This window comes from Heptranchias perlo, chromosome 20 (assembly GCF_035084215.1).
Source record: "Heptranchias perlo isolate sHepPer1 chromosome 20, sHepPer1.hap1, whole genome shotgun sequence".
NCBI lineage: Eukaryota > Metazoa > Chordata > Chondrichthyes > Hexanchiformes > Hexanchidae > Heptranchias > Heptranchias perlo.
The window spans coordinates 47,725,145-47,750,087 of record NC_090344.1 but is presented as its reverse complement, the minus strand read 5'-3'; the positions used below and the strand labels follow the sequence as shown (position 1 = coordinate 47,750,087).

Below are 24,943 nucleotides of genomic sequence, written 5' to 3'. Positions count from 1 at the left end.
ATTTTACAACACCAAGTTATAGTCCAGCAATTTTATTTTAAATTCACAAGCTTTCGGAGATTTTCTCACAAGCTTTCAGAGAAAATCTCCGAAAGCTTGTGAATTTAAAATAAAATTGCTGGACTATAACTTGGTGTTGTAAAATTGTTTACAATTGGCTATCAGGAGCAGGAACTCTGGCTGAACACCCTCCCCAGCTCAAAGAAAAGAAAGAACTTGCATTCGTACAGCGCCTTTAATGACCTCAGGACGTCCCAAAGCGCTTCACAGCCAATGAAGTATTTTTTGAAGTGTAGTCACTGCTGTAATTCAGGGGTATTCCAGGCCAATTGTCGTGGCCCCTCCTGCCACGGTCGCTGAGATCAGCTAACTCAGGCCGGAAATTGAGACTGTTCCAGTTACTGTAGCTCAGTTCCACACCAGGCAGTGCGCTTACCGACTGGGCCATGAGAAAAATTGTACATGTGGAATTGGGAGGGGAAGAAAGTGCAATCTGCCTTGGGAGACCAGAGAAAATTAGACCCCAAACAAGGTGCTGAATGAACCCCAAACCAGTGATGGCACCTTTTTTACGCAGTGTTTGTTAGTTTCTGTCTTTACCTGCTCCCTCGTCTTCCTGCGCTAAGCACTTTACTGCTAAGCTAAGCAGCTGGGCTTCAAACTTCCTTCCCAAGCCGCTCCGCGCACTGCTCTGTAACTCCAGGCGGGGTATGTGCAATCTCTTGCTGACTTCCAGTTTGCCTTCCCTCTGCGACGACCCGTGGTTGTTGCTCGGTCCCAACCCCATGGCAGCGGGACTGCTGCCTGCTGCCACCAAATCCACAATAGCCAGGAGGAGAATTTAGCTTGCCCCCAATAACTGAGATGGGGAGGAAGTGACCAATCAATGGGTTCCTGGCCGTCAGTCAGCGGGACTGTTCAGTCACGTTTCAATCTGTACACGGTGATCCGTAGGAGGAAGTTCTTAACTGGCGTAAAAAGCAAAAGGGGCAACATTTGAAGTTTATGGCAGAACAGGTTCAAGGGGCTGAATGGCCCACTCCCGTTCCTATGTTCGTTTCCCATGCTGAACCTTCTCTGCGAGCGTGACCTTTGTTTAAAACAAAAAGCTTTTTTTTTTGAAAGAACTTGGCTGAAGTAACGAGAGCAAAAATGTAATCCCATGGAAGGCAAGTTGGGACGAAGGAGCAGCAGCAAGAGATCGATCTTCTTCCTGACAGCCTTGCTGAGAAGAGAGAAAGCTGCCTTCAGGGAACGCACATCAGAATGGAAACTAGAAAGCCTGTTTACAGGTCAGCTGGGGCTTTGTGACAGGTTTGGAACAAGTGTGCAATCGCAAATAAAGCATGATTGTGGTTTTTATTTTCAACGAAGGAGAACTTAATTCGGGCTCAGTGTCCAAGCTACAATTGGTCTTGCAGGAGCACTACAGTTAATGCATCTTTTTGACCATTTCTGACCTGGACCAATACTGTTAGTTGCATTGAGTGGGCTGAATCTTCTTGCCAGGAAGTTTTGCATTCGTCAGATAAATCTTGGTGGCAGATAGAATGCTAACAGAATGTGAGTGGCACAGGTGGATTGTTTGTATGAGCTGGTTCCCACACTCACCTCTGAGCAGGACACAACTGTCCCGCCAGGTTTGTGGGAATTAAAAAATCTGCAGGTATTGTATTCTCTGAGAACTCGACTTTCCCCCAGTTCTGGCCTCTTGCACGTGCCCCTCTCCTTTCACCCCACCATTGGCGGCCGTGCCTTCAGCTCTCTCAGGCCCTAAGCTTTGGAATTCCCTCCCTAAACTCTCTCCTCCTTTAAGACACTCCTTAAAACCAACTCTTTGCTGTTCTAATATCTCCTTATGTGGCTCCGGTGTCAATTTTTGTCTGACTACGCTCCTGTGAAGCACCTTGGGATGTTTTCGCTCCCCAGCCGTCCAAAGCCCACCGGAGTTAAAATCAGGGCCAACCTTTTTGGGCTTGACTTATGTTTCGTAACTCATGCTGTCTTGAATTCTTTACTTCTCCTCACCAGAGTTTGCTTTTTTTTCTAATTGTTTCAGCCTAAATATCGATCCACAGCCACCTCATCCGAGGAAAGCCACTACCGACTCGGTATCGCTACATATCCAGCCAGTAGTATGCCTTTTTCCTCTGCTGTGCCCTGGGGGACATTTTACGATGTTAAAGGTGTCATATGAATGCAAGTTGTCGGTCTTATTGTTGTTAGGAAGCTCAGACCAGACCAGGCTGGGGTGACATGAACGTCAGGTGGAACTGACCAGAATCTACATCACCAGGGGTGACTCAGAATACGAGTGCCAACGCCAAATGCAATGTCTCTGCAGGACCGACAGTCAATGTCCCCTCTAATGTTTCTCGGCCACGTGTGGAATGAATTTGGGTTTGTGCATCGGTACAAAGGCTGTGCACCATCGTAAAAAAAAAATCACCACCTTGAATAGAACATCTTTTTGAAAAACATTATTCAGGATAAATAACAAACAGAACAGATGTACAAAATAACGGACAATTTTCACAATTTAATGTTATATTGGCTGATAAATTTATGTAATTTAAAAAATGGGTTTCTGAAGTTGCAGTCGGATTGAGCAGACCAGTCTCATTATATTTTATTAAAAATTATCTGATGGGAACGATTCCAATCAGCTTTTTTTTTGAATCAGCTTGATGACTCTGATTCAAACAGAAATAAATTGTGTGCAATCAGAATTTTTAAATTGAGTCAGAAATACAACACAGCTGTCAAATCAGTCAGTGTGAATTTGGGAATAGGGAACAGTTTAATTAAAGCTCTCCCCCCCGCCCCCGGACCCCCTCCTCCATTGAATCCTCAGCAGGGTTTAAAAAATTATTGCATTCCAATTGTACATCTTGCAGGTCTGATTAGTTTTGCTGCCTCTCTGGAAGGCAGCTTGCTGTTTGGTCGTTTACACCGTTTCCCCATTTGTTTCCAAAGGTTGAAGTTATATATTTAAGGAAAGGAAATGTAAGGACTTGCATTAATGTAGCGTCTTTCATCATGTGCCAAGGCGCTTTACAGCCAATTAAGTACTTCTGAGGTGCAGTCACTGTTGTAATGTGGGAAATGCGGCAGCCAGTTTGCGCACAGCAAGCTCCCACAAACAGCGATGAGGTAATGACCAAATAATCTGTTTTAATGATGTTGGTTGAGGGATAAATATTGGCCAGGACGCCTGGGGAACTCCCCTGCTCTTCAAAAGGCGTCATGGAATTTTTTTTTACGTTTATCCGAGAGGACAGATGGGCCGAGGTTTAGCAAATCATCCAGAGGACGGCACTTCTGACAGCGCAGCACTCCCTCAGTACTGCACTGGAGTGTCAGCCTGGATTATGTACTCAAGTCTCTGGAGTGGGACTTGAACCCACGACTATTCTGACTCAGAGGTGAGAGTGCTGCCCACTGAGCTGACGTGAATGCTGTACAGACTCGTGGGGCCTGTCCTGATCCACAGTGACCACTCACTGTAACAATCCCTAACCAGAAACAGCATCATTCTATAAAACAATCATTTATTACCAGTCAGCCATTCAGATTTGACTTTGTGTATTTGCAATGTCCTGTTAATGGCCCGGATTGTTCTAAATGTCTAGTTTAGAGTTTCCCCACTTGGAGTTCTGTGAATTAAACTGCCAAGGGCACTGTCCCTTTTAAGAAGCAAGCGCTTCCCTGTGCAAATACAGGAGCGCTGCCAAGTTCTGAGTGATGGGTTAACGGGGCAGTGCTGATACTGGGGAACAGCCGACTGGTGTCACACATGATCACACTCAGCTGTTCAAACACTGACATCGAACCAAATATCTTTACATGCCTTCCACAGCCAGTCAGACTGACTCAGGACGACTGACCTCTCACTGTTTACTGTTAAACCTCGTTACAGAGCAGCCCGGATTATCGCGAGACTTCCAAACGTGCCAGGGCTGGTTTTTGCCCTTTTAAGTTTCTCTCTCCCTCTTCGGAAGGTGTCGACTCTCACCGGCCGATAGTGCCTCAGAAAACCCTCCAGCGTTTCACCCACAGGCGCACCCAGCAAGGCACCTGACCACTGAGGACAGACAGATCCAATCTTCTATCACCCAACGTCTGGCCGGCTGGCTGGCTGGCTGTCCAGCCACAGTTTTCAGTCGGGGTCACTCGATAGTGATCATGAGCAGAAACCCTCGTCTCGGGACAGTGAACCACAGGCAGTGCTCCCACCGCTGATATCAGCTGACTTGACACAGACCAGATAGGACTGGTTTGTTGCGCGGACGGAATGTTTAAGTGCGCGGCACGCAACGCGGTTTCACCGTCGCGCACGTGGGCAGCTTAGAGGGAACAGTGCCGACAAAACCGAATAAAAATGTAATTTCTCCAAATAGGGGAATGTTTGGTTTTTCTCTTGTTTAAAGACACAGCGTATGCTGCTCCCACTTTCCTTCTCCCTTGAATATCAAGTATTTCAGGTCCTTCTGCCCCAAATGGCTCAGAAGTAAAATCAGATCATTTTACAGCAGTGAAAGAGGCCATTCAGCCCATCGTGCCTGTGCTGGCTCGTTGAAAGAACTATCCAATTAGTCCCACTCCACCACTTTTTTTTCCCCATAGCCCGGCAAATGTTTGATTTTTTTCAGATATTTATCTGAAAAGCTATCATGGATTCTGCTTCCACCACTTCTTCTGGTCGGGCACTCCACGTTTTTTTTTAAAAAATTATTATTCGTTCTCGGGATGTGGGCATCGCTGGCAAGGCTGGCAATTATTGCCCATCCCTAGTTTGCCCTGAGAAGGTGGTGGTGGGCCACCTTCTTGAACCATTGATGGCGATTTGATATCACTGTGCGTCTCGCTAGGCCACTTCAGAGGGCAGTTAAGAGTCAACCACCTTGGTGTGGGACTGGAGTCACATATAGGCCCAGACCAGGTAAGGACGGCAGGTTTCCTTCCCTGGAGGACATTAGTGAACCAGTTGGGTTTTTACGACAATCCGACAGCTTCAAGGGGACTTTTATTGAGACCAGCTTTTTATTTCCAGATTTTAAAAGGAATTCAAATTTTCAAACTGCCGCGGTGGGATTTGAACTCTTGTTCTACTGGATTATTAGTCCAGTAACATAACCACTGCACTACAGCACCCTAAACTACTGTAGCTTGACAACCCTCTGTGCAAAAAATCTCCATCCTCTCCGTCTGTTCTTTTGACGATGATCTTAAATGTCTGCCCTCTGGTTACCAACTCACTGGCCAATGGAAATAGTTTTTCCCCGACATTCCTTATCAAAACCCCAAATAACTTTGAGCACCTCCATCAGATCTCCTCTGAACTTTCTTTGTCTTAATAAGAAGAGACCCAGTTCTATAGTCATGCTTCATAACTAAAACCTCTCGTCCCTGGGATCTTCTTGGTGCATCTCTTCTGCACCCTCCCCAAGGCCTCGGAATCCTTCCTAAAGCAGGGCGTCCAAAATTGGACGCACTGTATTAACTGTATTTTAAGGTGAAGACTCAATTTCCCAGCCATACAGATCACTAAGGTCCAAGGTTTAATCCCTTGTCTCTGGGAGTCTTTGAGTTAGCTGATCTCAGTCAGGGCAGTGGTAGGAGGGCTGTGTGTAGTGACACCACTATTCCCAGCCAGAATTGAGATAACTGGGTAATTACCCCGTCAATCACACCTGGAGACCACACTGCTGTACTACTGGGATTGATTTTATACAAATAATTTGTATTCTGTAACTATCCTCCACCCACTGCATTTTGCTAACGACATTGGAGAAATCACCCTGCTTTTATCAGGAGAGGTTGCTGTAGTTTAGGTTTGAGTTCTGTTTGCTGTAGTTCATAGAGACTCTTTTTAAATAGACACTGCAGGCTGTTTGCTGTAGTGCACCGTTTAAACACTCTGTTTGCTAAGTAAATAGACTTTGTTTGCTGCAAAATAGACTGTTGACTGCGAGTCCTGCTGTAAGTCCCACCCTGCTTCCAATTCATAGGCTGACGCAGTGGTGTCAATAGACACTCTGGTGACGGGAGCACGAAGAGGCTAAGGATAGGGAAAACAGGCTGGGTGTACTGCTCCTGATCGCTGCACAGCGATCGACCCCTATTGGAAGCATGCATGTATGGGTAAGAAGATATCCTCCGCGGTCAGTCTGTTGGCTCGCAAATAAACTTGGGCGCAGTGCCAGTCGAACCGTACGCCAGGGATGGAGGCAGGGACATCAGGGGAGGAATGAAGGGAAGGAAACTGGGAGCGGGAGGAAACACAATGGCGTTAAGCAGGAGAGCAGATGAATGTGAAATCGTGCCCGCACAACGCTGTAATTATCCTCTGTAGTGTTTGTTATTATTGTTGAGCGTAGAGCTCCTGCGGGCACCGAGCCTGGTACAGACCCGCCATCTGGAGCCCGAGACGTGCACAGGCCAGTGTTTCTGCAAGACGTGCCATTCACTGAGCTCCACCTGCTGCATTTTATGTTGAATCCCTCAACAAACCGATGTACAATTGGTGACAGTCATACTGCATAATGAGCTCTCTGGTGCAATTAAATAGAACATTTAAAGATCACTAATCATGGCCGATCACATTAATGATTTCGGGATGGCTTTGGTAAGTTGTTAACAACGAGCCAGCAGCTCATTTGAATTTTGTTTTCTGAACACTGTTGTGGAGTTCTCCTGTCTGCAGATATTAAATCGCCATCTGTTTTCTTGATATTTATCCATTCGAGTAAATGGAATGAAAGATGACTGCAAATGGACATCTTGGCACACAGTTCACTCCCCTGCCTTCATTAACCCAAGCTGTCCCAGACATGTAAGAAAAGAAAGAAAGAATTTGCATTCATATGGTGCCTTTCACAACCTCAGGACGTCCCACGGCGCTGAACGGCCAATGAAGCACTCTTTGAAGTGTAGTCACTGTTGTAAAGTAGGAAATGCAGCAGCTAATTTGTGCACAGCAAGATCCCACAGACAGCAATGTGATAATCACCAGATCACCTGTTTTTGGGCATTGGTTGAAGGATAAATATTGGCCTGGGCACCGGGGAGACTCCCCTGCTCTTCTTTGGAGTAGTGCCATGGGATCTTTTACATCCATCTGAGAGGGCAGGTGGTTTAATGTCTCATCCGAAAGACGGCACCTCTGACAGTGCAGCACTCCCTCAGTACTGCACTGGAATGTCAGCTTAATTAGGGACAATAGAAAATAAAATAGATTAAGTTTTCAGACTCGGGTTCTTGAAATCTTGCTCACATCGAAAGAGTAAAATGCATGACTGTAGGAGAGCACTTTGCCACTACAGTTATGGTGCTATTTTGTGTTCATATTTTTCTATGCAATGACTTCCCAACAGCAGCTGCTTACAGAGCAGCATCGATCGAGACCTGATTGCGGGTTGGCTCGTCCGAGTGACGATACCTCCGACAGTGCAGCCGAGTCGTGCACTTCAGTGTCAGCTGAGATTTTGTGCTCAAGTCTCTGGAGTGGGACCTGAACCCACAATCTTCTGACTCAGAGGTAAGAGTGCTGCCCACTGAGCCACGGCTGACACAGGAGGAAGCGCATTTCAGGATTGGCTGCCCAGTAATTACGATTTGTTTATAAAGTCTGGACAGAAAACTTCTGGTTTTCCGAGGCGGGCAATTTGTGTGCAGCTGTTAGTATTTATGTGAAAGAGGGGCAGTCATTGAGCTCGCTTGTGTGCATGCAATGAGTGGAATTGTTTTGCCCATGCATTCAGTTTCTTTTCTGGATTCCTGGCTAGTTTCCGCCTGAGCAAAAAGTCTTCATTTGACCCAGTAGTTAAGTCCAAAATGATGTTGCAGCAGGAAAGGCAAATGACACCGTCCATTGGCAAAATGATGAACAATGGGACATCTGAGTGTTTGAAGTAAATGAACATTTGAATCTGGCCTGCTGTTCTTACTGAGGCCGATGATAGATGGATAACAATGAGCGATTGAAAATGTGAGTATAACATCTGGTTCCTGTTGGGTATGTGTGCAAAACACCTAGCAGTGTCTTTCTTGCCAAAGTAATGGAATAAATCTATCAATGCAACCCTTCTGTGGGCAGAAAAGAGATCTGAGAATAAGATTACTTTGGACAGGACGACTACGACAGATTGAGAAGTTCTGTTGATTCCAGGTTAGCTATTACACAGAATTTACAGCACAGAAACAGGCCATTCGGCCCAACTGGTCTATGCCAGTGTTTATGCTGCGCACGAGCCTCCTCCCACCCTACTTCATCATCTAACCCTATCAGCATATCCTTCTATTCCTTTCTCCCTCATGAAATATCCAGCTCCCCCTTAAATGCATCTATGTTATTCGCCTCAACTACTCCTTGTTGTAGCGAGTTCCACATTCCAACCACTCTCTGGGTAAAGAACAACTGGACTGACTGCCAAGTAGCTGCTCAGTGTATGGGCTGAGGGCAGTTGGAATTTTTTAATTATATGCTATTATCATTTCACATTTCTGTCAATTTATACAACAGATCTTTCGCCTCAGAATCTAAAAACACAGGACACAGCTGACAATTTGGCCTCGGTGTCTGAATCGATGAGGTCACCATTCATGAACCCTAACTCTTGATCACTCAACTGCTTCTCATTCCCATCATAAATGGCATTGTTCACACCCTCCCCCACCCCCACCCCACTTTTGAACACTGCTGTCAGCACCCTCTCCTCAGAAAACCTGCACTCCATCCTTCCATGCTTTTCAACTGCCATCCCTCATCTAATCTCTCTTTCCTCTCCAAAGTCCTTGAGTGCATTGTCACTATCCAGCTCCGTTCCCATCCCGCCCAAATCCCCTTTTTGCATCCTTTCAACCTGGATTCCACCCTGCCCACAGCCATGAGACCGTCTGAGCCAAAGTCACCAATGACATCTGCTGTGACTAACAGATTGTCCCTCCTTGTCCTCTTCATTGTATCATAGTGGGTACAGCACAGGAAGAGGCCATTTGGCCCATCGTGCCTGTGCCAGCTCTTTGAAAGAGCTGTCCAATTAGTCCCATTCCCCTGCTCTTTCCCCATAGCCCTGTAAATTTTTTCCTTCAAGTATTTATCCAATTCCCTTTTGAAAGTTACGATTGAATCTGCTTCCACCGCCCTTTCAGGAAGTGAATTCCAGATCATTACAACTCGCTGCCTAAAAAAATGTTTCCTCATGTCGCCTCTGGCTCTTTTCCCGATCACCTTAAATCTGTGTCCTCTGGTTACCGACCCTTCTGCCACTGGAAACAGTCTCTCCTGATTTACTCTGTCAAAACCATTCATGATTTTGAACACCTCCATCAAATCTCCCCTTAACCTTCACTGCTCGAAGGAGAACAACCCCAGCTTCTCCAGTCTCTCCACATAACTGCAGTCCCTCATCCCTGGTACCATTCTCGTATCCTGTCTCTTCTGTCCCTCTGCGGAATCTGAGCTCTCTAATCCTCGGTAAGAAGTACACATATCGGTGAAATGTTAATGGTAATTTAAACATCACAGATAAGGTCGGATAATCGGCTTTGAGGTAAATGCACTGTCCAGTGTGGTAGTAAGCTGCATGGACCAGTAATGTCCCATGATTCGAATTCTATTCTGTGCTGAGCTGGCTGATTTCAGCCAGGCAGCAGTCGGAAGATTGCATTTGACCTGTGCACCCCCGGCCCAGGTGGGTCCTGCCCCCTGACCGCTGCCCTGTGACACCTGCTATAACGTGGCCGTCGGGCGAGGACGGGATCTGTCTGGGCTGTGACGTCCTCCGCCAACCAATAGCCTGCTGGCGCCCAGTACCGAGGCTCACCTGTCAATGATGGGCACTTGAGTGCGGTACCGGGTGTTGGTCGCGGGGGTGGGGGCTGCCAGCACCCAAGGTACAACAGCCCAGCAAGAGAGGGAGTCTTCAGGAAGGGAGGTGAGGGAATCGATGCACCCACACGTCCACGCAGGCATTTGCTGTGATGTGTTCATCGGCCCTGAAATAATTAATTCCCAAGGAGAGCATTGTTAATTGGATGCTAGAATCTGTACTCAGCAGTTAAAGATGACGCTAAATATTTAGAATTGACAAAATGAGTTTGGTCTTTGGCAGAAAAATGGAGCTAATTAAAAAATAATGGCTCAAACATAATGATGATTTTAGCTGTACGAAATAAATTTGAAATATGTTTACGGGTGAATGGGATCTGAAGTTAATGGGATCTGCTGAATTACTGAGCTGTTAATAAGGGCTTCTTCAGAAGTATTTGCCGTCGATATGTCCTGTATTTTTGAAGTCAAGTTCTTGTCATGGCACCACAAGAATACAGAGAAGCAATCTGCTCCCAGTTCACAGCCAGAGCACTCTGTCCCCTGGGCACCAGTGGGCTGCAGTGTAAGTTAACAGATGGCTTCCTACCTCCCTTTGTCTGGGGAAAGTGCCAGGTCTGGGCCTGATGCTGCTTTCCCCTCTCCTTTCATCTTTCAGGTGAGACATTAAACCGAGGCCCCGTCTGCTCCCTCAGGTCGATGTGAAAGATCCCACAACACTATTCGAAGAAAGAACTGGAGAGTTCCCCCCCGGCGTCCAGGCCGATATTTATCCCTCAACTAATATCACCAAAGCAGATTATCTGCTCATTCATCTGTTTGTGGGAGATTGCTGTGAGCAAAGTGGCTGCTGCGTTTCCTGCATTCCAACAATTACTACACTTCGGAAGTACTTCATTGGCTGTGAATTGCTTTGGGACGTCCGGAGTTCATGAAAGGCGCTGTAGAGATACAAGTTCTTAACTTCTTTCCTCAAACCCCAACTTCCCACCACCTGCCACATCAAAGATCTGCTGTGGGGGGTGACCGTTGTCTGAATCCTGCAATCTGACAATACGACAGTGAAAAGCTGCCGGACACAGAGAGCATTCAGATTGAAGGAAAGGTGAGTCACTGCCTCTCACCCACACCACCTGGTTTCGAAGATGAAGGTACTTCTATTTTAAAAAATGTTGGTAACTCTTGGTGCTTGTTGAACAGAGGGACGTTGCCACCTTCTTTCTGCTTTTCTGCTCTTCAAGCCAGCTGTGTTGGCCATGGCTCAGTCGGGAGCACTCTTGCCTCTGAGTCAGAAGCTTGTGAGTTCACAGTCCCACTCCAGAGACTTGAACATATAATTTAGGCCAACACTCTAGTGCAGTATTGAGGGAGGGCTGCACTGTCTTTCAGAAGAGATGTTAAACCGAGGCCCTGTCTGCCCTCTCAGGTGGACGGAAAAGATTCCACGGTGCTATTTGGAGAAGAACGGGGGAGTTCTCCCCGGTGTCCTGGCCAATATTTATCCCTCAGCCAATATCACGAAAGTAGATTATCTGGTCATTTATTTATTTGTGGGAGCTTGCTGTGTGCAAAGTGGCTGCTGTGTTTCCTACTTTACAACAGTAACTACACTTCAAAAGTACTTGATTGGCTGCGAAGTGCTTTGGGACGTCCTGAGGTCGTGAAAGGCGCTATTTAAATGCAAGTCTTTTTTCGACTATATAAATATCGTGGATACTGTCCAGCATTGGTGAAACAGCTTCAGGGAACAAATCTGATTCCAATTCATGGTTTGAGACCACGGTAAGAATTCGTAGGTGAATTAGTCATCAGCAGTCCTCTGTTGGTCACGAAGCTGAAATTGTTCTCCCAGTCACGTTTATTGATTTGCGGCACTAAAATGAGATGTTAGCAAATAAGTCCTTTCTCCATCAGTGACACAAATTTTCCTCTCAAAGATTATGGTTGTGCAACTGACCCGGGTTACACTGCAGACATAATTATTGCTGCTGAGGCACAAAGAACTATTGCCAGTCCTGAATGATTAACTTCTCATTTAATCTTAAGATACAACTAATTATCCTCAGACTGAACCAGACTGTTCACAGTCTCGGCGTCCCACTTAACCCTGAGCTGAGCTTCCGAACTCGTTTCCTCTCCATCACCAAGACCGCCTACTTCCACCTCCGTAACATTACCCGTCTCCGCCCCGCCGCAGCCCATCTGCTGCAGAAGCCCTCATCCATGCTTTTGTCACCTCCAGACTCTAGTATTCCAATGCTCTCCTGGCCGGCCTTCCACCTTGCACCCTCCGTAAACTTGAGCTCATCCAAAACACTGCTGCCCGTATCCCACTTGCACCAAGTCCGGTTCACCTATCGCCCCTGTGCTCACTGACCTACATTGGCTCCCAGTCCCCCAACATCTCCAATTTAAAATTCTCATTCTCATGTTCAGATCCCTTCATGGCCTCACCCCTCCCTATCTCTAACCTCCTCCAGCCCTACAACCCTCCAAGCACTCTGCGTTCCTCCAACTCAGGCCTCTTGTGCATCCCCCAGTTCCTTTGCCAAACCATTGGCAGCCGTGCCTTCAGCCGTTTAGGTCCTAAGCTCTGGAATTCTCTCCCTAAACCTCTCCGCCTCTATTGGATTTATACAGGATATTGTCATATATCCCCATTGGCCTTCTGTGGAGATATTATAGGATATTGTCGCACTGCCTTTACCTCAAATACAAGTTCGAGAACTAGGAAACACAGAAACGTCTGGTTAATACTCTTTGTTAAACCACTTACACGCAGTGTACATGAGATATAGATACCGATTATCACTCGCATACCAAGGACTCCTTCAGGAAATAGAAGGTGTGTCATCTTGACTGCTTACACTAGCCTCGGCAAGACTAGAGGGTCCCTCAGGAGCTCCATTGTCTGCATCTTTATTTGTTTAATTACGTCCTCCTAATGTTATGCCATTATATCAACGCATTCTAACTACGATTACTTAATCTCCCTTCAATGAGTCTGCGCAGTAACATCTGTTTTCTCACTAATGAGAAACCGTGGGAATCAGTAATGACGTTCCTTCTTATCTCTTCCTAGTACATAACACAAGCCTATTCATATCGATAACCTCCCTACAGTCTCCTCGACTGATTTACGATGTACCTTACCTCATCTCATGGACTGTCAATGAGGTCATGTCTCTTTGTGGACTAATATGTGGATATATATTTTAAAAGCTTACTATGGCTATTCTACCTGATACACCAATACTTACAGCCTGTCTTGTCCTTTAAGACCCTACCTCTTGGACCAAGCTTTGAGTCACCCCTCCTAATATCTCCTTTGACTCAGTGATCACCCTTCAGTGAAGCGCCTTGGGATGCTTTTCTCTGTTGAGAAATAGACAGTTTCCTCGAAGTAAAGGGAATTAGGGGTTACGGGGAGCGGGCAGGAAATTGGACATGAATTTAGATTTGAGGTTAGGATCAGATCAGCCATGATCTTATTGAATGGTGGAGCAGGCTCGAGGGGCCGATTGGCCTATTTCTTGTCTTATGTAAATGAAAGTTGTTGTTGTTGTCCTCTTCCAATCCATTTCTTGTAGTGTCCGCTTCGAGTTAACTTTCTGTGCGTAACAGACTTACCTTCGATTATGGCAGTCTTGAATGGCAAAGTAGTAAAAAATAGATGAACTTGAAGAAATCAAACCTACTTCTTCCCAACTCATGGTTGACTTTATCTCTGCAACTTCAGATCAATTCTGTGTCAAATGCAGAAATTGCATTGTCAAAGTGCAAGGATGCAATCTCCTGTAACAATACTTCAGCTCCAGGCTGCGAGAGTCATTACTGATCGGTGTTTCAATTGAAAGTGCCAATAATGAACACGACGACATGACTGCACTTCAATAATAAAAACTTTGGGTAACACTTTATTTTCATTCCTTCGGGCTTTTCCTCCTTTGACAAGAATGGCAGTGCCTTAATTAAAAAGGAGCCTGATTCATGGCTCGATGAGCATATACCTTGGCCAGCAGAGCAGCTCAACGAGTTTAATGAAATCGAAGTAGCTGCTTTGTCATTGTCATTCAATTAGAGAGTCTGAGAGTGAGCTGCTCGTGTGGTATCAGATCATTGATAATAAAACATATCTTGCTGGAGTTGAGAGGTTTTGATGGTGATGCACACAAGTGAAAGAGAATTCTGATGTTGTAATTACAGTAAGATAGAGAGAATACCCAACAGGAAAAGATTGATTTCACAAGGGATGAAGACTTAATAAGACAAAGTCATGAATGTGCTCGTACAGTTGGCCTTATGGTTGGAATAAATTGTGCTTTCCACATTGAGTGGTCCATCTATAAAAGTGATTCAGCAGTATTTTCAAATCAGTGTTATTTTTGCACTGTAAATGGCATTTGGACTATTGCCAGCCTGGAAGATGCTTTGACACTTTTCCTTCAGTCATGCAAACTGCTGTCTTCAGATGCATGTGTCTACCATCTTAAAAACATCTTCAATCATGGTGGGTGGAGGATATTTGAACCATAGCCTCTAGGAGGGGACAGTGAAGGCTAGATTTCCCCCTCCTCTCGAGTTACTCACCTCAACTGTTATTGTGGGGTATGGGGGGTTGGTTTACTGAACATTATCTGCTTTTTCTCTCTGTTGTGTACGTCCACCTGGCTGTGTGAGTGCAGCATGGCCAGACCTGGGAACAGGTGATTTGATTTATCACTTGGCTTCAGGAGAAGAAAGAGGAATTCATAGCTGAGCAGGTTTTGCAAAGATGTGCCGTCTGAATTGAGAGTTGTCTTGAACCAAAACTGAACGTAAGGAACTTTGAATCACAGAGCTAGGCAAAGGACTCATGTGCACGCCTCTATAGAAACCAAATCAAAATGGTTTCTCTCACCAAAGTTACTTCAGTTTTTATTGCTTTCTGCTTTTCTTGTACCACAAAAATCAGTGAGAGAAAAAAATGATCAGTAGAGAGAGCAAAAGCTGGCAGAGAAAGATACAAAATATGGGTCAGGAAAAGTTTTTCTTTTTATGAATCGTCATACTTTTGCTGTAAAAAGTTGTATAAAAATAGAAGTAAACTGGCCTGTTTTCTTGTTGCAGGTTATTGGGATTGTACTGAGCTGCCTGTACCTGAAGAAACTATCCCAACATATGGATGCAATTGATGGGTTCAGAATGTTTATTCCATATGAAGAATTGGATCTTTCCGGGGCAGGTTGGTGCCTGTGTTTGCCCAGAGACGGAGGCTACCAGCCAATGGATGAAGTCGACAGCAATGCTGAAATCCCGGACAGAATGAATTCTCTCCAAGAAATGCAGCTGATTAGCACAGAACAGGGAGAGGTGAATTGAAATAAGATGCCAAGAGCCAACAAGTGTTGAAACCTGTCACCGGCCCGTTCGACAACACTGAACAAAGATTTACCGGGTTTGACATTCTCCATATGTAATGTGACTGACTTTTGTTCATTGTGCCTGTGCGCGAGAGACAGTTTCATGCTCTTGTTGGTAATGCCTCCCCAATAAGGTGCCCTGTCACCATGACAGCAAAAAGCCAGTGGCAACTGGGAGTGCTATCAGGCTAGCTACATTTGGAGAAGAAACAGTGTAGGACCAGCCCAACCCATTCATCCCCCACCGCTTCAATGCAACAGTTAGAATCATAGAATAGATCATAGAAAGGTTACAGCATGGAAGGAGGCCATTCGGCCCATCGAGTCCACGTCGGCTCTACGCAAGAGCAATCCAGCTAGTCCCACTTCCCCGCTCTCCATTCCTATGTCTCACACTGCCTGAATATTGTGGAAATTAAATCTTTTTTTAAAAAAAGAAGGACCCTCTGTAAATTTCTCAGCTCAACCTGGTGGAGAAGTCACTGCAGCTGGAAGAACATTCCATCTTGTCTGCAACTTCCCAAACTGTAATCTCAGTGGTTGGTCTTGGTGAGGCCACTGGAGGAGTTGCTGAGCAGATGCTTCTGCTCAGAGAAGGAGGGAATATTGCCGATGAGTTAACTCGGCCAGTTTTACACTCCTCCTGATGTCTATTTATGGAACATTCAAATCCGACGAGTCCACATTTCCCAGTGTCTTTATTTTGTGTGCTTTTCCATCACACCTACTGATTAGCCAGTGCACACTTTACGTTAATGCTAATCTACGCAAATTGTGTTACTTGTTGTAGGTGTGAAGTCACGCCAATCAAATTTACGCGAGTGGTATCAGATCACCCTCAGTCAGTGGTCTTCAGCTTGACAATGGCTGCAGGATAATTACAATCGGAACAATGCAAAGTTTGTAAAGTTCCTGAGATTCCCAGCACCACCAGAGAACTTTTGTAAATTTAATCTTCATTCTTTTTAATGTTAGCAGACAGTCAGGGAAATCGTGTTTGACTAATTTATTGGAGTTCTCCGAGGAAGTGACAAGCAACGTGGATAAAGGGGATCCTGTGGATGTGGTGTACTTGGATTTCCAGAAGGCTTTTGACAAGGTGCCACATCAAAGGCTACTGCACAAAATAAGAGCTCATGGTGAAGGGGTAACATATTAGCATGCATAAACGATTGGTTAGCTAACAGGAAACAAAGAATAGGCATAAATGGGTCATTTTCAGGTTGGCAAGATATAACAAGTGGAGTGCCACAGGGATCAGTGCTTGGGCCTCAACTATTTACAATCTATAGCAATGACTTGGATGAAGGGACCGAATGTATGGTTGCTAAATTTGCTGATGACACAAAGGTAGGTAGGAAAGTAAGTTGTGAAGAGGACATAAGGAGTCTGCAAAGGGATATAGATAGGTTAAGTGAGTGGGCAAAAATTTGGCAGATGGAGTATAATGTGGGAAAATGTGAACTTGTCCATTTTGGCAGGAGGAATAGAAAAGCAGTATATTATTTAAATGGAGAGAGATTGCAGAACTCTGAGGTACAGAGGGATCTGGGTGTCCTAGTACATGAATCACAAAAAGTTAGTAAGCAGGTACAGCAAGTGATTAGGAAGGCAAATGGAATGTTGTCATTTATTGCAAGGGGAATGGAATATAAAAGTAGAGATGTTTTGCTCCAGTTGTACAGGGCATTGGTGAGACCACATCTGGAATACTGTGTGCAGTTTTGGTCTCCTTATTTAAAAAAGGACATAATTGCTTTGGAGGTGGTTCAGGGAAGGTTCACTCGACTGATTCCTGGGCTGAGGGGGTCATCTTATGAGGAAAGGTTGGACAAGTTGGGCCTGTATACACTGGAGTTTAGAAGAACGAGAGGTGATCTTATTGAAACTCGAGGGGCCGAATGGCCTGCCCCTGCTCTTAATTTGTATGTTTGAATGTCGTCAACCAGCCCATTTTGTTAGGGTAGATTCAGTTGGTATTCTAATTGGCATTCAGATCTCCATTTTCCCTAGTTCGGAGGCAATGCGGAATCAGCGATATAATGTGGCTGTGACCTTTGTGTCGATCGAACAGCTGGAAAGTGTGGCACCTGCTGTGTAACAATGTCCAGAGTCCATTATTCTGTGACCTCTTTGTTTCTGATCTGGTTTATCCTGTGCCACAGATTCATATCACAGTCCTACACTGGTTGATCCTGTGACACACTTTCACTTCACAGTGCCAGACCAGGTTTATCTTGTCCCACCGTTTCAGGCATTCACTGACTCTGGTCTCGTACGCGAGAAGCAATTTGCGATTTGTGCGCTGAGAAACTGTGGCCCGAGAACAATCAGCGTGGCACAACTCGTGAGTACTCGGAGGAAGATTGTCTAAAAACTAATGACGTTGGCTGTGACACCACAGCTCAGACTCCAGAACCGTTCAGCCTCCATCGTTGGTTCTTGTGAAAAGGAACCAGTTGAGCTGTCTCACAATGGTCAGCACACTATCCTTTCACCTCCCAGAGCTGGGTTTGAACCCAGCTCAGACTATGTATCCTCCCTCTTTCCCCTTTCTATCTGCAAGGACCTTGTGTGAAATTGAGGTGACATTCGGCCACATCGGACATCTCTCCATAATTAGGCACTAACTTGGCATTGTTGCTCAGATGACCATAAATGTTGGTGTAGGAGGTCGTAAAACACGTACTGGTGCAATCCTAGGGGTGGAGGGAGAGATTTAAGGTTGTTGTTAAGGCATATTGTTGGGAAGAGAGTCAAGGGAATTTTACTCTGCGTCTGGCCTCTCAGTGTTTGGTGCCAAGACTCCTCAACCTTGATGAGCACACAAATTCACCCCCACCCTGCCCCCAAAAAAAGACAATTAAAAAGAAGCTGGATGACTGTTTATTGAAATATTAAATGTTTGGGATATAACTTCGAAGAAAATACAGTGCTTTGATTCCAATATGTTGAGGCCACGGGAGTGGGGATTGGAGAGTTTAACAGGGCTGCTTTGAAGAATGTAGAGTTTAATGTTTAGTTGATAATCCCTTTATTTGACTGATGTGGTGTTAGAGATTGTGATATATTTCTCTCCTCTGAAAATGTTTATGGCCACTCTTAGCAAATGAAATAAATTAAGGAGTGCCCAATGATGCAAATCTTTGGCTGGTTTCCCTTGAGGGTGTCTCTCCACCGTTTAAAGACAGAGTGGGCAATTGGAACACACTCAGGGGATTATTTGAGCAGAGAGTTTTATTTGAGTGGGGGGGGGGGGGCGGGGGGAAGAATTCCACTGGATAAATAAAGTTCCTTGAATTGCCTCCTCCTTTCTGGTGAATTCAATCAATCGTGCGGCATTTAAAAGATAGATGATGTCAGCAAATTCAAGAGGGAACTGGATCAATGATTGATGAGGGCAAGTGATTAAGTGGTCCGAGATTTAGTAGGGTCCAGTATTTTTCAGACTTCAATAGTGGCCAGATGAAGTGCAGTAATCTTTTCTGGTCCTGTACATTCCGCTGTTCCTTTGATAAAGCAGGAGACTGAACAAGTAGAAGTGACTGAAATCCTTGTTTTTTACTGGCTTATAGTTGGCCAAATCCTATCAGTACGACAGTACCATTATTATGGGGATGAGGAAATAGATGGATGAGATGTATTTGGTACGAAATAACATAATGACAGTGACCCACTGTGACAATCCATCCCCACTTCGACAAACTGTGTCAGCCCCTGAGCAGCAATAGTGAACGAGACCGAATCAGGCAGCCTGGGGAAAGTTGCAAGTTTGGGAAATATTGTAAAATTATTTTTTGCATTCGATTCTGTTGAAGAAATATTTGTATTATTTTTTAAATCTAGAATGGTGTTTATTCTTATTTTAAGATGTCATTGTTTTTCAAAATGCAAAAACTGAAGGGCGTGCTTTGAAATAAACAAAAATAAGAAAATACATTAGTATTTGTCTGAAGATGATTTTAGTGGCAGATTCCATCACGTCTGTCGTCCTTTCAGATTTATGGGTCCAATGTTGGGTTCAAAAAGTCATTGTTGGGTTTTGAGATATTAAGTGATGATGGATTAGTTTTATAAATTAATTCTTTTTGCGGGGGGGGGGGGAAGAGCATTTCTTGCCGACATAACTTCTCGGGGTGTCAATATGGTCTTGATGATTGTTAAACAAAATCCAAGTGGAGAACCCTGATGAACTGGCCTGAAATGACTCCAGCATAAATTGTAAGTGAGACCTATTCCCAACATTTAGATTGTGGCAGAGTGTCCAATTTGGGCACCGTTTGGCTACTTTGTGTGGTGTCCAATTTGAATGTTGACCATCTATTGATTCTGGTTGGATTTTTATTACATCCTTAACGTACAAGAGGATAACAGAGCCATAACTCATCGGCTTATTGTGTCCGTACTGCTCTTTGCGAGAGCAATCCAAAACTAATCCCACTGCCCTGCTCTCGACCCTTAGCCCTGTATCTGCCTCTGCTTCAAATCTTTATCTTGTCGGAATCATTCTTCAGGTGTGAGCCTAACCAGTGAGTTTTGGCCACGGGGGTGTCACAGCTGAACCCAATCCTGTCCTCATCCCACGCAACAAACTTCCAGCAAGGGTGAATTGATAGCAGTCAGGAGGGTGAATACTGGTCCACTTTTCCTTACGCAACCAACTTTCTGACCAACTCATCCCGGCTAAGATTATCCAATGCAGCCCAGACGGGGGATCGAACCCGGGCTGTTCCTGGTCTTTGTAACCCAGCCAACTCATCTCTTAATTATAGTAGCCTTAATGTGCAATGTGGGAATTGTTGAGTCATGATGTGTGTGAGGACTGATTCCCTCTCTCCTCCCTGTGATGAGATGGTTGACCTCCATTTGGTAAGTCGCTGTGTGGTGGAGCATGGAGGCAAAAATGGGCCCTCAAATGCTGCACGAACTCCATTAGAATATGTGGCTATTCCGTATAACATGGTTCACCTTTAACAATATTTAGCAGTAGAAGTGAGTTTGGAGCATTTACATGGCTGCAAGAATCCAATTTGGGCCCATTTGGATTTGGAGCAATCGTGCGGCATCACTTTGAGTGCTTAAAAGGGACAGGGAGCCAAGTGTGGAATCATTGACCCATGTGGTGACCTTTAATCCCAATTCAAAAAATAAAAGTAATGCCGTGTGGTTGATAACTGGTTCAGAATGAGAAGGACACATGATGTACCAATCTGTTCACTGCAATCATTTCCATCTCATTTCAGATTCCAAGACTATTATCAGCTACTCGTAGCTGTTTAACACGAGTAAGTCATTCAAGCCTTCGACTAAAGTTACTTCAACTCAATCCTGACAGGACTTAAGGCAGCAAAGAAATGTTTCATTCTTCCTTCCTTTCTCCTCCGTTTACATCGTGGCTTTCCCAATGCTCTCCTCAACGTCCTCCCCAGTTTCAACCTGCGCTGACCCGAACTCGCCCAATACATCCTTTCCCAAACCGAGTCACCTCTCACCTCTCACCCGTGTCCTCGCTGATCTGATCTCCGCTTGAGTACAATCGGTCAAGGGGCATTTGACATACTGTCCCCCACTGTCATATCCTGCTGGGAAACAAAGAGGTCCCACACTTCTGTCTGCTCGGGCGGGAAGCAGCCCCATAATGCTGCGGCAGGTGCCCGATTTCAGCACCATTTTCCGTCCCCCTCCTGGTGACGAGCTCCCCGGGGTCGGCAGGAACACCACTGTGACACTGTCAAATAATTTGCATCAGGTTGACCCCAGGAAATTGGGCGAGGTGAATTACATAGAATTTACTGCACAGAAACAGGCCATTCGGCCCACCTGGTCTATGCCGGTGTTTATGCTCCACATGAGTTTCCTCCCACCCGACTTCGTCTAACCCTATCAACATATCCTCTATTCCTTTCTCCCTCATGTGTTTATCGAGCTTCCTCTTAAATGCATCTATGCTATTCGCCTCAACTACTCCTTGTGGTAACAAGTTCCACATTCTCACCACTCTCTGAGTAAAGAACGATTGGACAGACAGTTAAGTAGGCGTCCCTCTCTGTCACACTAATTACATTGCTGTCGGAGGGGAAATTCTCAACCTGTCATCATCATTTATTACTTAATAGCCCTTTTCTGCAGCAACTCCTCCTGGAGCCTGTCAGCTTTGCTGTGTTCACTGTCGGTTTCTGAACTCAGAACGACTCTCCTGCCCCGGGTCGTGTTTCTCTAAGCAGACGGTCATCAACCAACACACAGAGCTGCCTGCAACTGAACACTGATCTTATTTCCCTTCGTTTTTCTGCCAGGAAAGATTCAAGGGTTGTCAAGCAGACTGGCCTGCTGAGAGCAACGATCTCTTCCACTTTCAACAGTGCCTTCCTTCTCCCTCCCTCGCAGCAGGGAAGCTCATCTCAAACCTTTATCTCCAGCAATCGAGCACACATCAGCCTGGAAATAAGTACAGTCAAGGCAAAAAAAAAAAAGAAAAAGAAATCTCCAGTAACCTTCATGTTTATGAGATGCCATCCCCTGGAGGTGTGTCTCCATTCAGGTATAAGACAGAATGACATTCAGAAATCCGAATCCTGAATTAGGGGATTGTCTCTCTAAGAGGCCCACAGGACCTGTCCCTGTGGGGTGAATTGACAGTAACGTTACATTATACGGGCTGGCATGGTGCTGCATGCTGATCAGTATCGAGAACCACTTACCTCAACCGAGGAAGCTGGGGACATTTTTGATTTAGAACTGCACAAACGGAGGAATATAATCTCCCATGTCTTTAATTTTTGGTGACTTTTGTGCTCGTCAAGATGAGGGAAACTGATACCAGGAACGGAATACTTTCCGCTTGAAGCAGTCCGTGTCGGCATCAACTGCCGGCTTGGGCTAACGGGTCAAGTCTCCGCAGCACTGCCCCAAAAGGTATGACTCCATCCCAGCTTTGAAAAGGTCCATTCGCTGCTGCAATATGGCCTGCCCATTCCCATGGATTCACATCGATGCTTCAGTTACATACAGAGATTAAAGAAGCTGGGGTCGTTCTCCTTAGAGCAGAGGCGGTTATGGAGAATTTTGATCGAGGTGTTCAAAGTCGTGAACGGTTTTTACAGAGTAAATAAGGAGAAACCGTTTCCAGTGGCAGAAGGGTCGGTAACCAGAGGACACAGATTTCGGGTAATTGGCAAAAGAGGCGAGATGAGGAGAATTTTTTTTAGGCAGTGAGTTACGATCTGGAATGCGCTGCCTGAAAGGGAAGCAGATTCAACAATAACTTTCAAAAGGGAATTGGATGAGTACTTTAAGCGGAAAATGTTGCATGGGCTGTGGGGAAAGAATAGAGGAATGGGACTAATTGGCTAGCTCCTTCAAAGAGCCAGCACAGGCACGATGGTCCGAATGGCCTCCCTCTGAGCTGTATCTTTCTCGGATTCTGTGACAAACTGCTTCAAACTCATTTCACTTACGACCAGGCCGACTGACTTACCCTGACTAAATCGTCTAGATTTCTGGATCGGCATTATTTTAATGCAGGCATTAACCAGGGGTTATTGACAGCATTAATACAAAGCCAATTGGAAAATCTAGGCAAATAAGTGGCATTAACTTTTTATGATACAGGATTCTGGGAGTGTCATTGGTGTTTTGGTGATTGGATGCCACAATTGCATTCATTTTTCCCTGAAAAACCAAGAATTAGTGACCTTGCTGATAAGTATTAAAGTGAGCAGAGATTAATGCTCTGTTGACACAAACGGGACTGTGTTATAGACTAAACTGCTTATTTTGGTTATTTACTGATAGTTTTACAGTTCATCTTTTTATCTTGCAGTTTATTTTTTCTCAACCAGTTGATTCACAATGACACAAATGAAAGGGTTTGATATGCAGTGAGGAGGATTGTAAAAGACTTTAGGAAGATATAGACACTCTAGTGGCATGGGCGGACACCTGGCAGATGAAGTTTAACGCGGAAAAATGCGAGGTGATGCATTTCGGTAGGAAAAATGAGGAGAGGCAATTTCAACCAGAGGGCACAATTCTAAATGGGGTGGAGGAACAGAAGGATCTGGGGGTGTATGTGCACAAATCGTTGAAGGTGACAGGGCAGGTTGAGAAAGCGGTTAAAAAAGCATACGGGGTCCTGGGCTTCATAAATAGAGGCATAGAGTACAAAAGCAAGGAAGTCATGATGAACATTTATAAAACACTGGTTCGGCCACAACTGGAGTATTGTGTCCAGTTCTGGGCAAGAAACTTCGGGAAGGATGTTAAGGCCTTAGAGAGGGTGCAGAGGAGATTTACGAGAATGATTCCAGGGATGAGGGACTTAAATTACATGGATAGACTGGAGAGGCTGGGATTGTTCTCTTTGGGAAGGTTGAGAGGAGATTTGACAGAGGTATTCAAAATCATGAAGGGTCCAGACAGAGTGGAGAGAGAGAAACTGTTTCCCTTGACGGAAGGGTCAAGAACCAGAGGACATAGATTTAAGTTGATTGGCAGAAGAACCAAAGGTGATATGAGGAAAAACTTTTTTACACAGCGAGTGGTTAGGATCTGGAATGCACTGCCCGAGAGGGTGGTGGAGGCAGATTCAATCATGGCCTTCAGAAAAGAACTGGATAAGCACTTGAAACAAAAAAAATTGCAGGGCTATGAGGATAGGGCTGGGCAGTGGGACTAGCTGGATTGCTCATGCATAGAGCCGGCGCAGACTCGATGGGCCGAATGGCCTCCTTCCGTGCTGTAACCTTCTATGATTCTATGATTCTGTGACATAACAACAACAGCAACAACAATTTCCACTGAAATAGCACCTTTAACATACTAAAATGTCTCAAGGCACTTTACAGGAATGATTAGCAATCAAAATTTGACTCTGAGCCACATAAGAAGATATTAGCACAGGTGACCAAAAGCTTGGTCAAAGAGGTAGGTTTTAAGAAGTGTCTTAAAGAAGGAGAGAAAGGTAAGAGAGGTGGGAAAGATTTAGGGAGGAAATTCCAGAGCTTAGAGCCGAGGCAGCTGAAGGCACGGCCGCCAATGGTCGGGCGATTAAAATCGGGGATGTGCAAGAGGCCAGAATTGGAGGAGGGCAGAGATCACCAAGGGTTGTCGGGTTGGAGGTTGCAGAGATCGGGAGAGGGTGAGGCGATGGGAGGACTTGAAAACAAGGAGGATGACATTTTCTTTTAAATAAGGGAGGTGAGTGAATTGGGCAGACAGGTGGCAGATGAAATTTAATGCAGAGAAGTGTGGGGTGATGCATTTCGGAAGAAAAGAGAGTACACATTCTGTAAACTAGCTGAAGAGGTGCAAATAAATAATTTCTGAAATGTGTGAGCAGAGGTAAAGCCATAAAAAAACGGCGTTAGTAATTTGAACTTTATAAAAAGGGCCATAGAGTACAAGATGAAGAGGTTATGATAAATTTGTACAAGTCAATGGTTAGGCCACAGTTAGAGTACTGTGTGAAGTTTTGGACACCCTATTATAGAGAGGGCATGAAAGCCAGAGACAGCATAGATTCACCAGGATGAGAAACGGTAGTCATTACGATAGACTTGAGATACTGAAGCAGAGAAGGCTAAGAGGAGATTAAAGAGTTTTTTAAAAAAAATTCTAAATGGGTTTTGATAAGAGTGAATGGGGAAAGATTATTTCCTTTGTCTGGGAAGTCACGAAGAATGATGAGAGAGGTTAGGAGAGATTTCTT

The 24,943-nt window shown here is 45.1% G+C and overlaps 1 protein-coding gene across 1 annotated transcript in view; it reads left to right on the top strand.

The window, feature by feature from the left end:
• Positions 1 to 19,174, top strand: part of zgc:110329 (uncharacterized protein LOC550500 homolog) — a 153,431-nt gene extending 134,257 nt beyond the window's left edge. The window contains exon 8 of the mRNA XM_068001266.1: positions 14,942 to 19,174. Within this exon, the coding sequence (XP_067857367.1) occupies positions 14,942 to 15,193 (252 nt within the window). The 3' untranslated portion in view covers positions 15,194 to 19,174. The remainder of the gene's footprint in view (positions 1 to 14,941) is intronic.
• Positions 19,175 to 24,943: the final 5,769 nt, after the last annotated feature.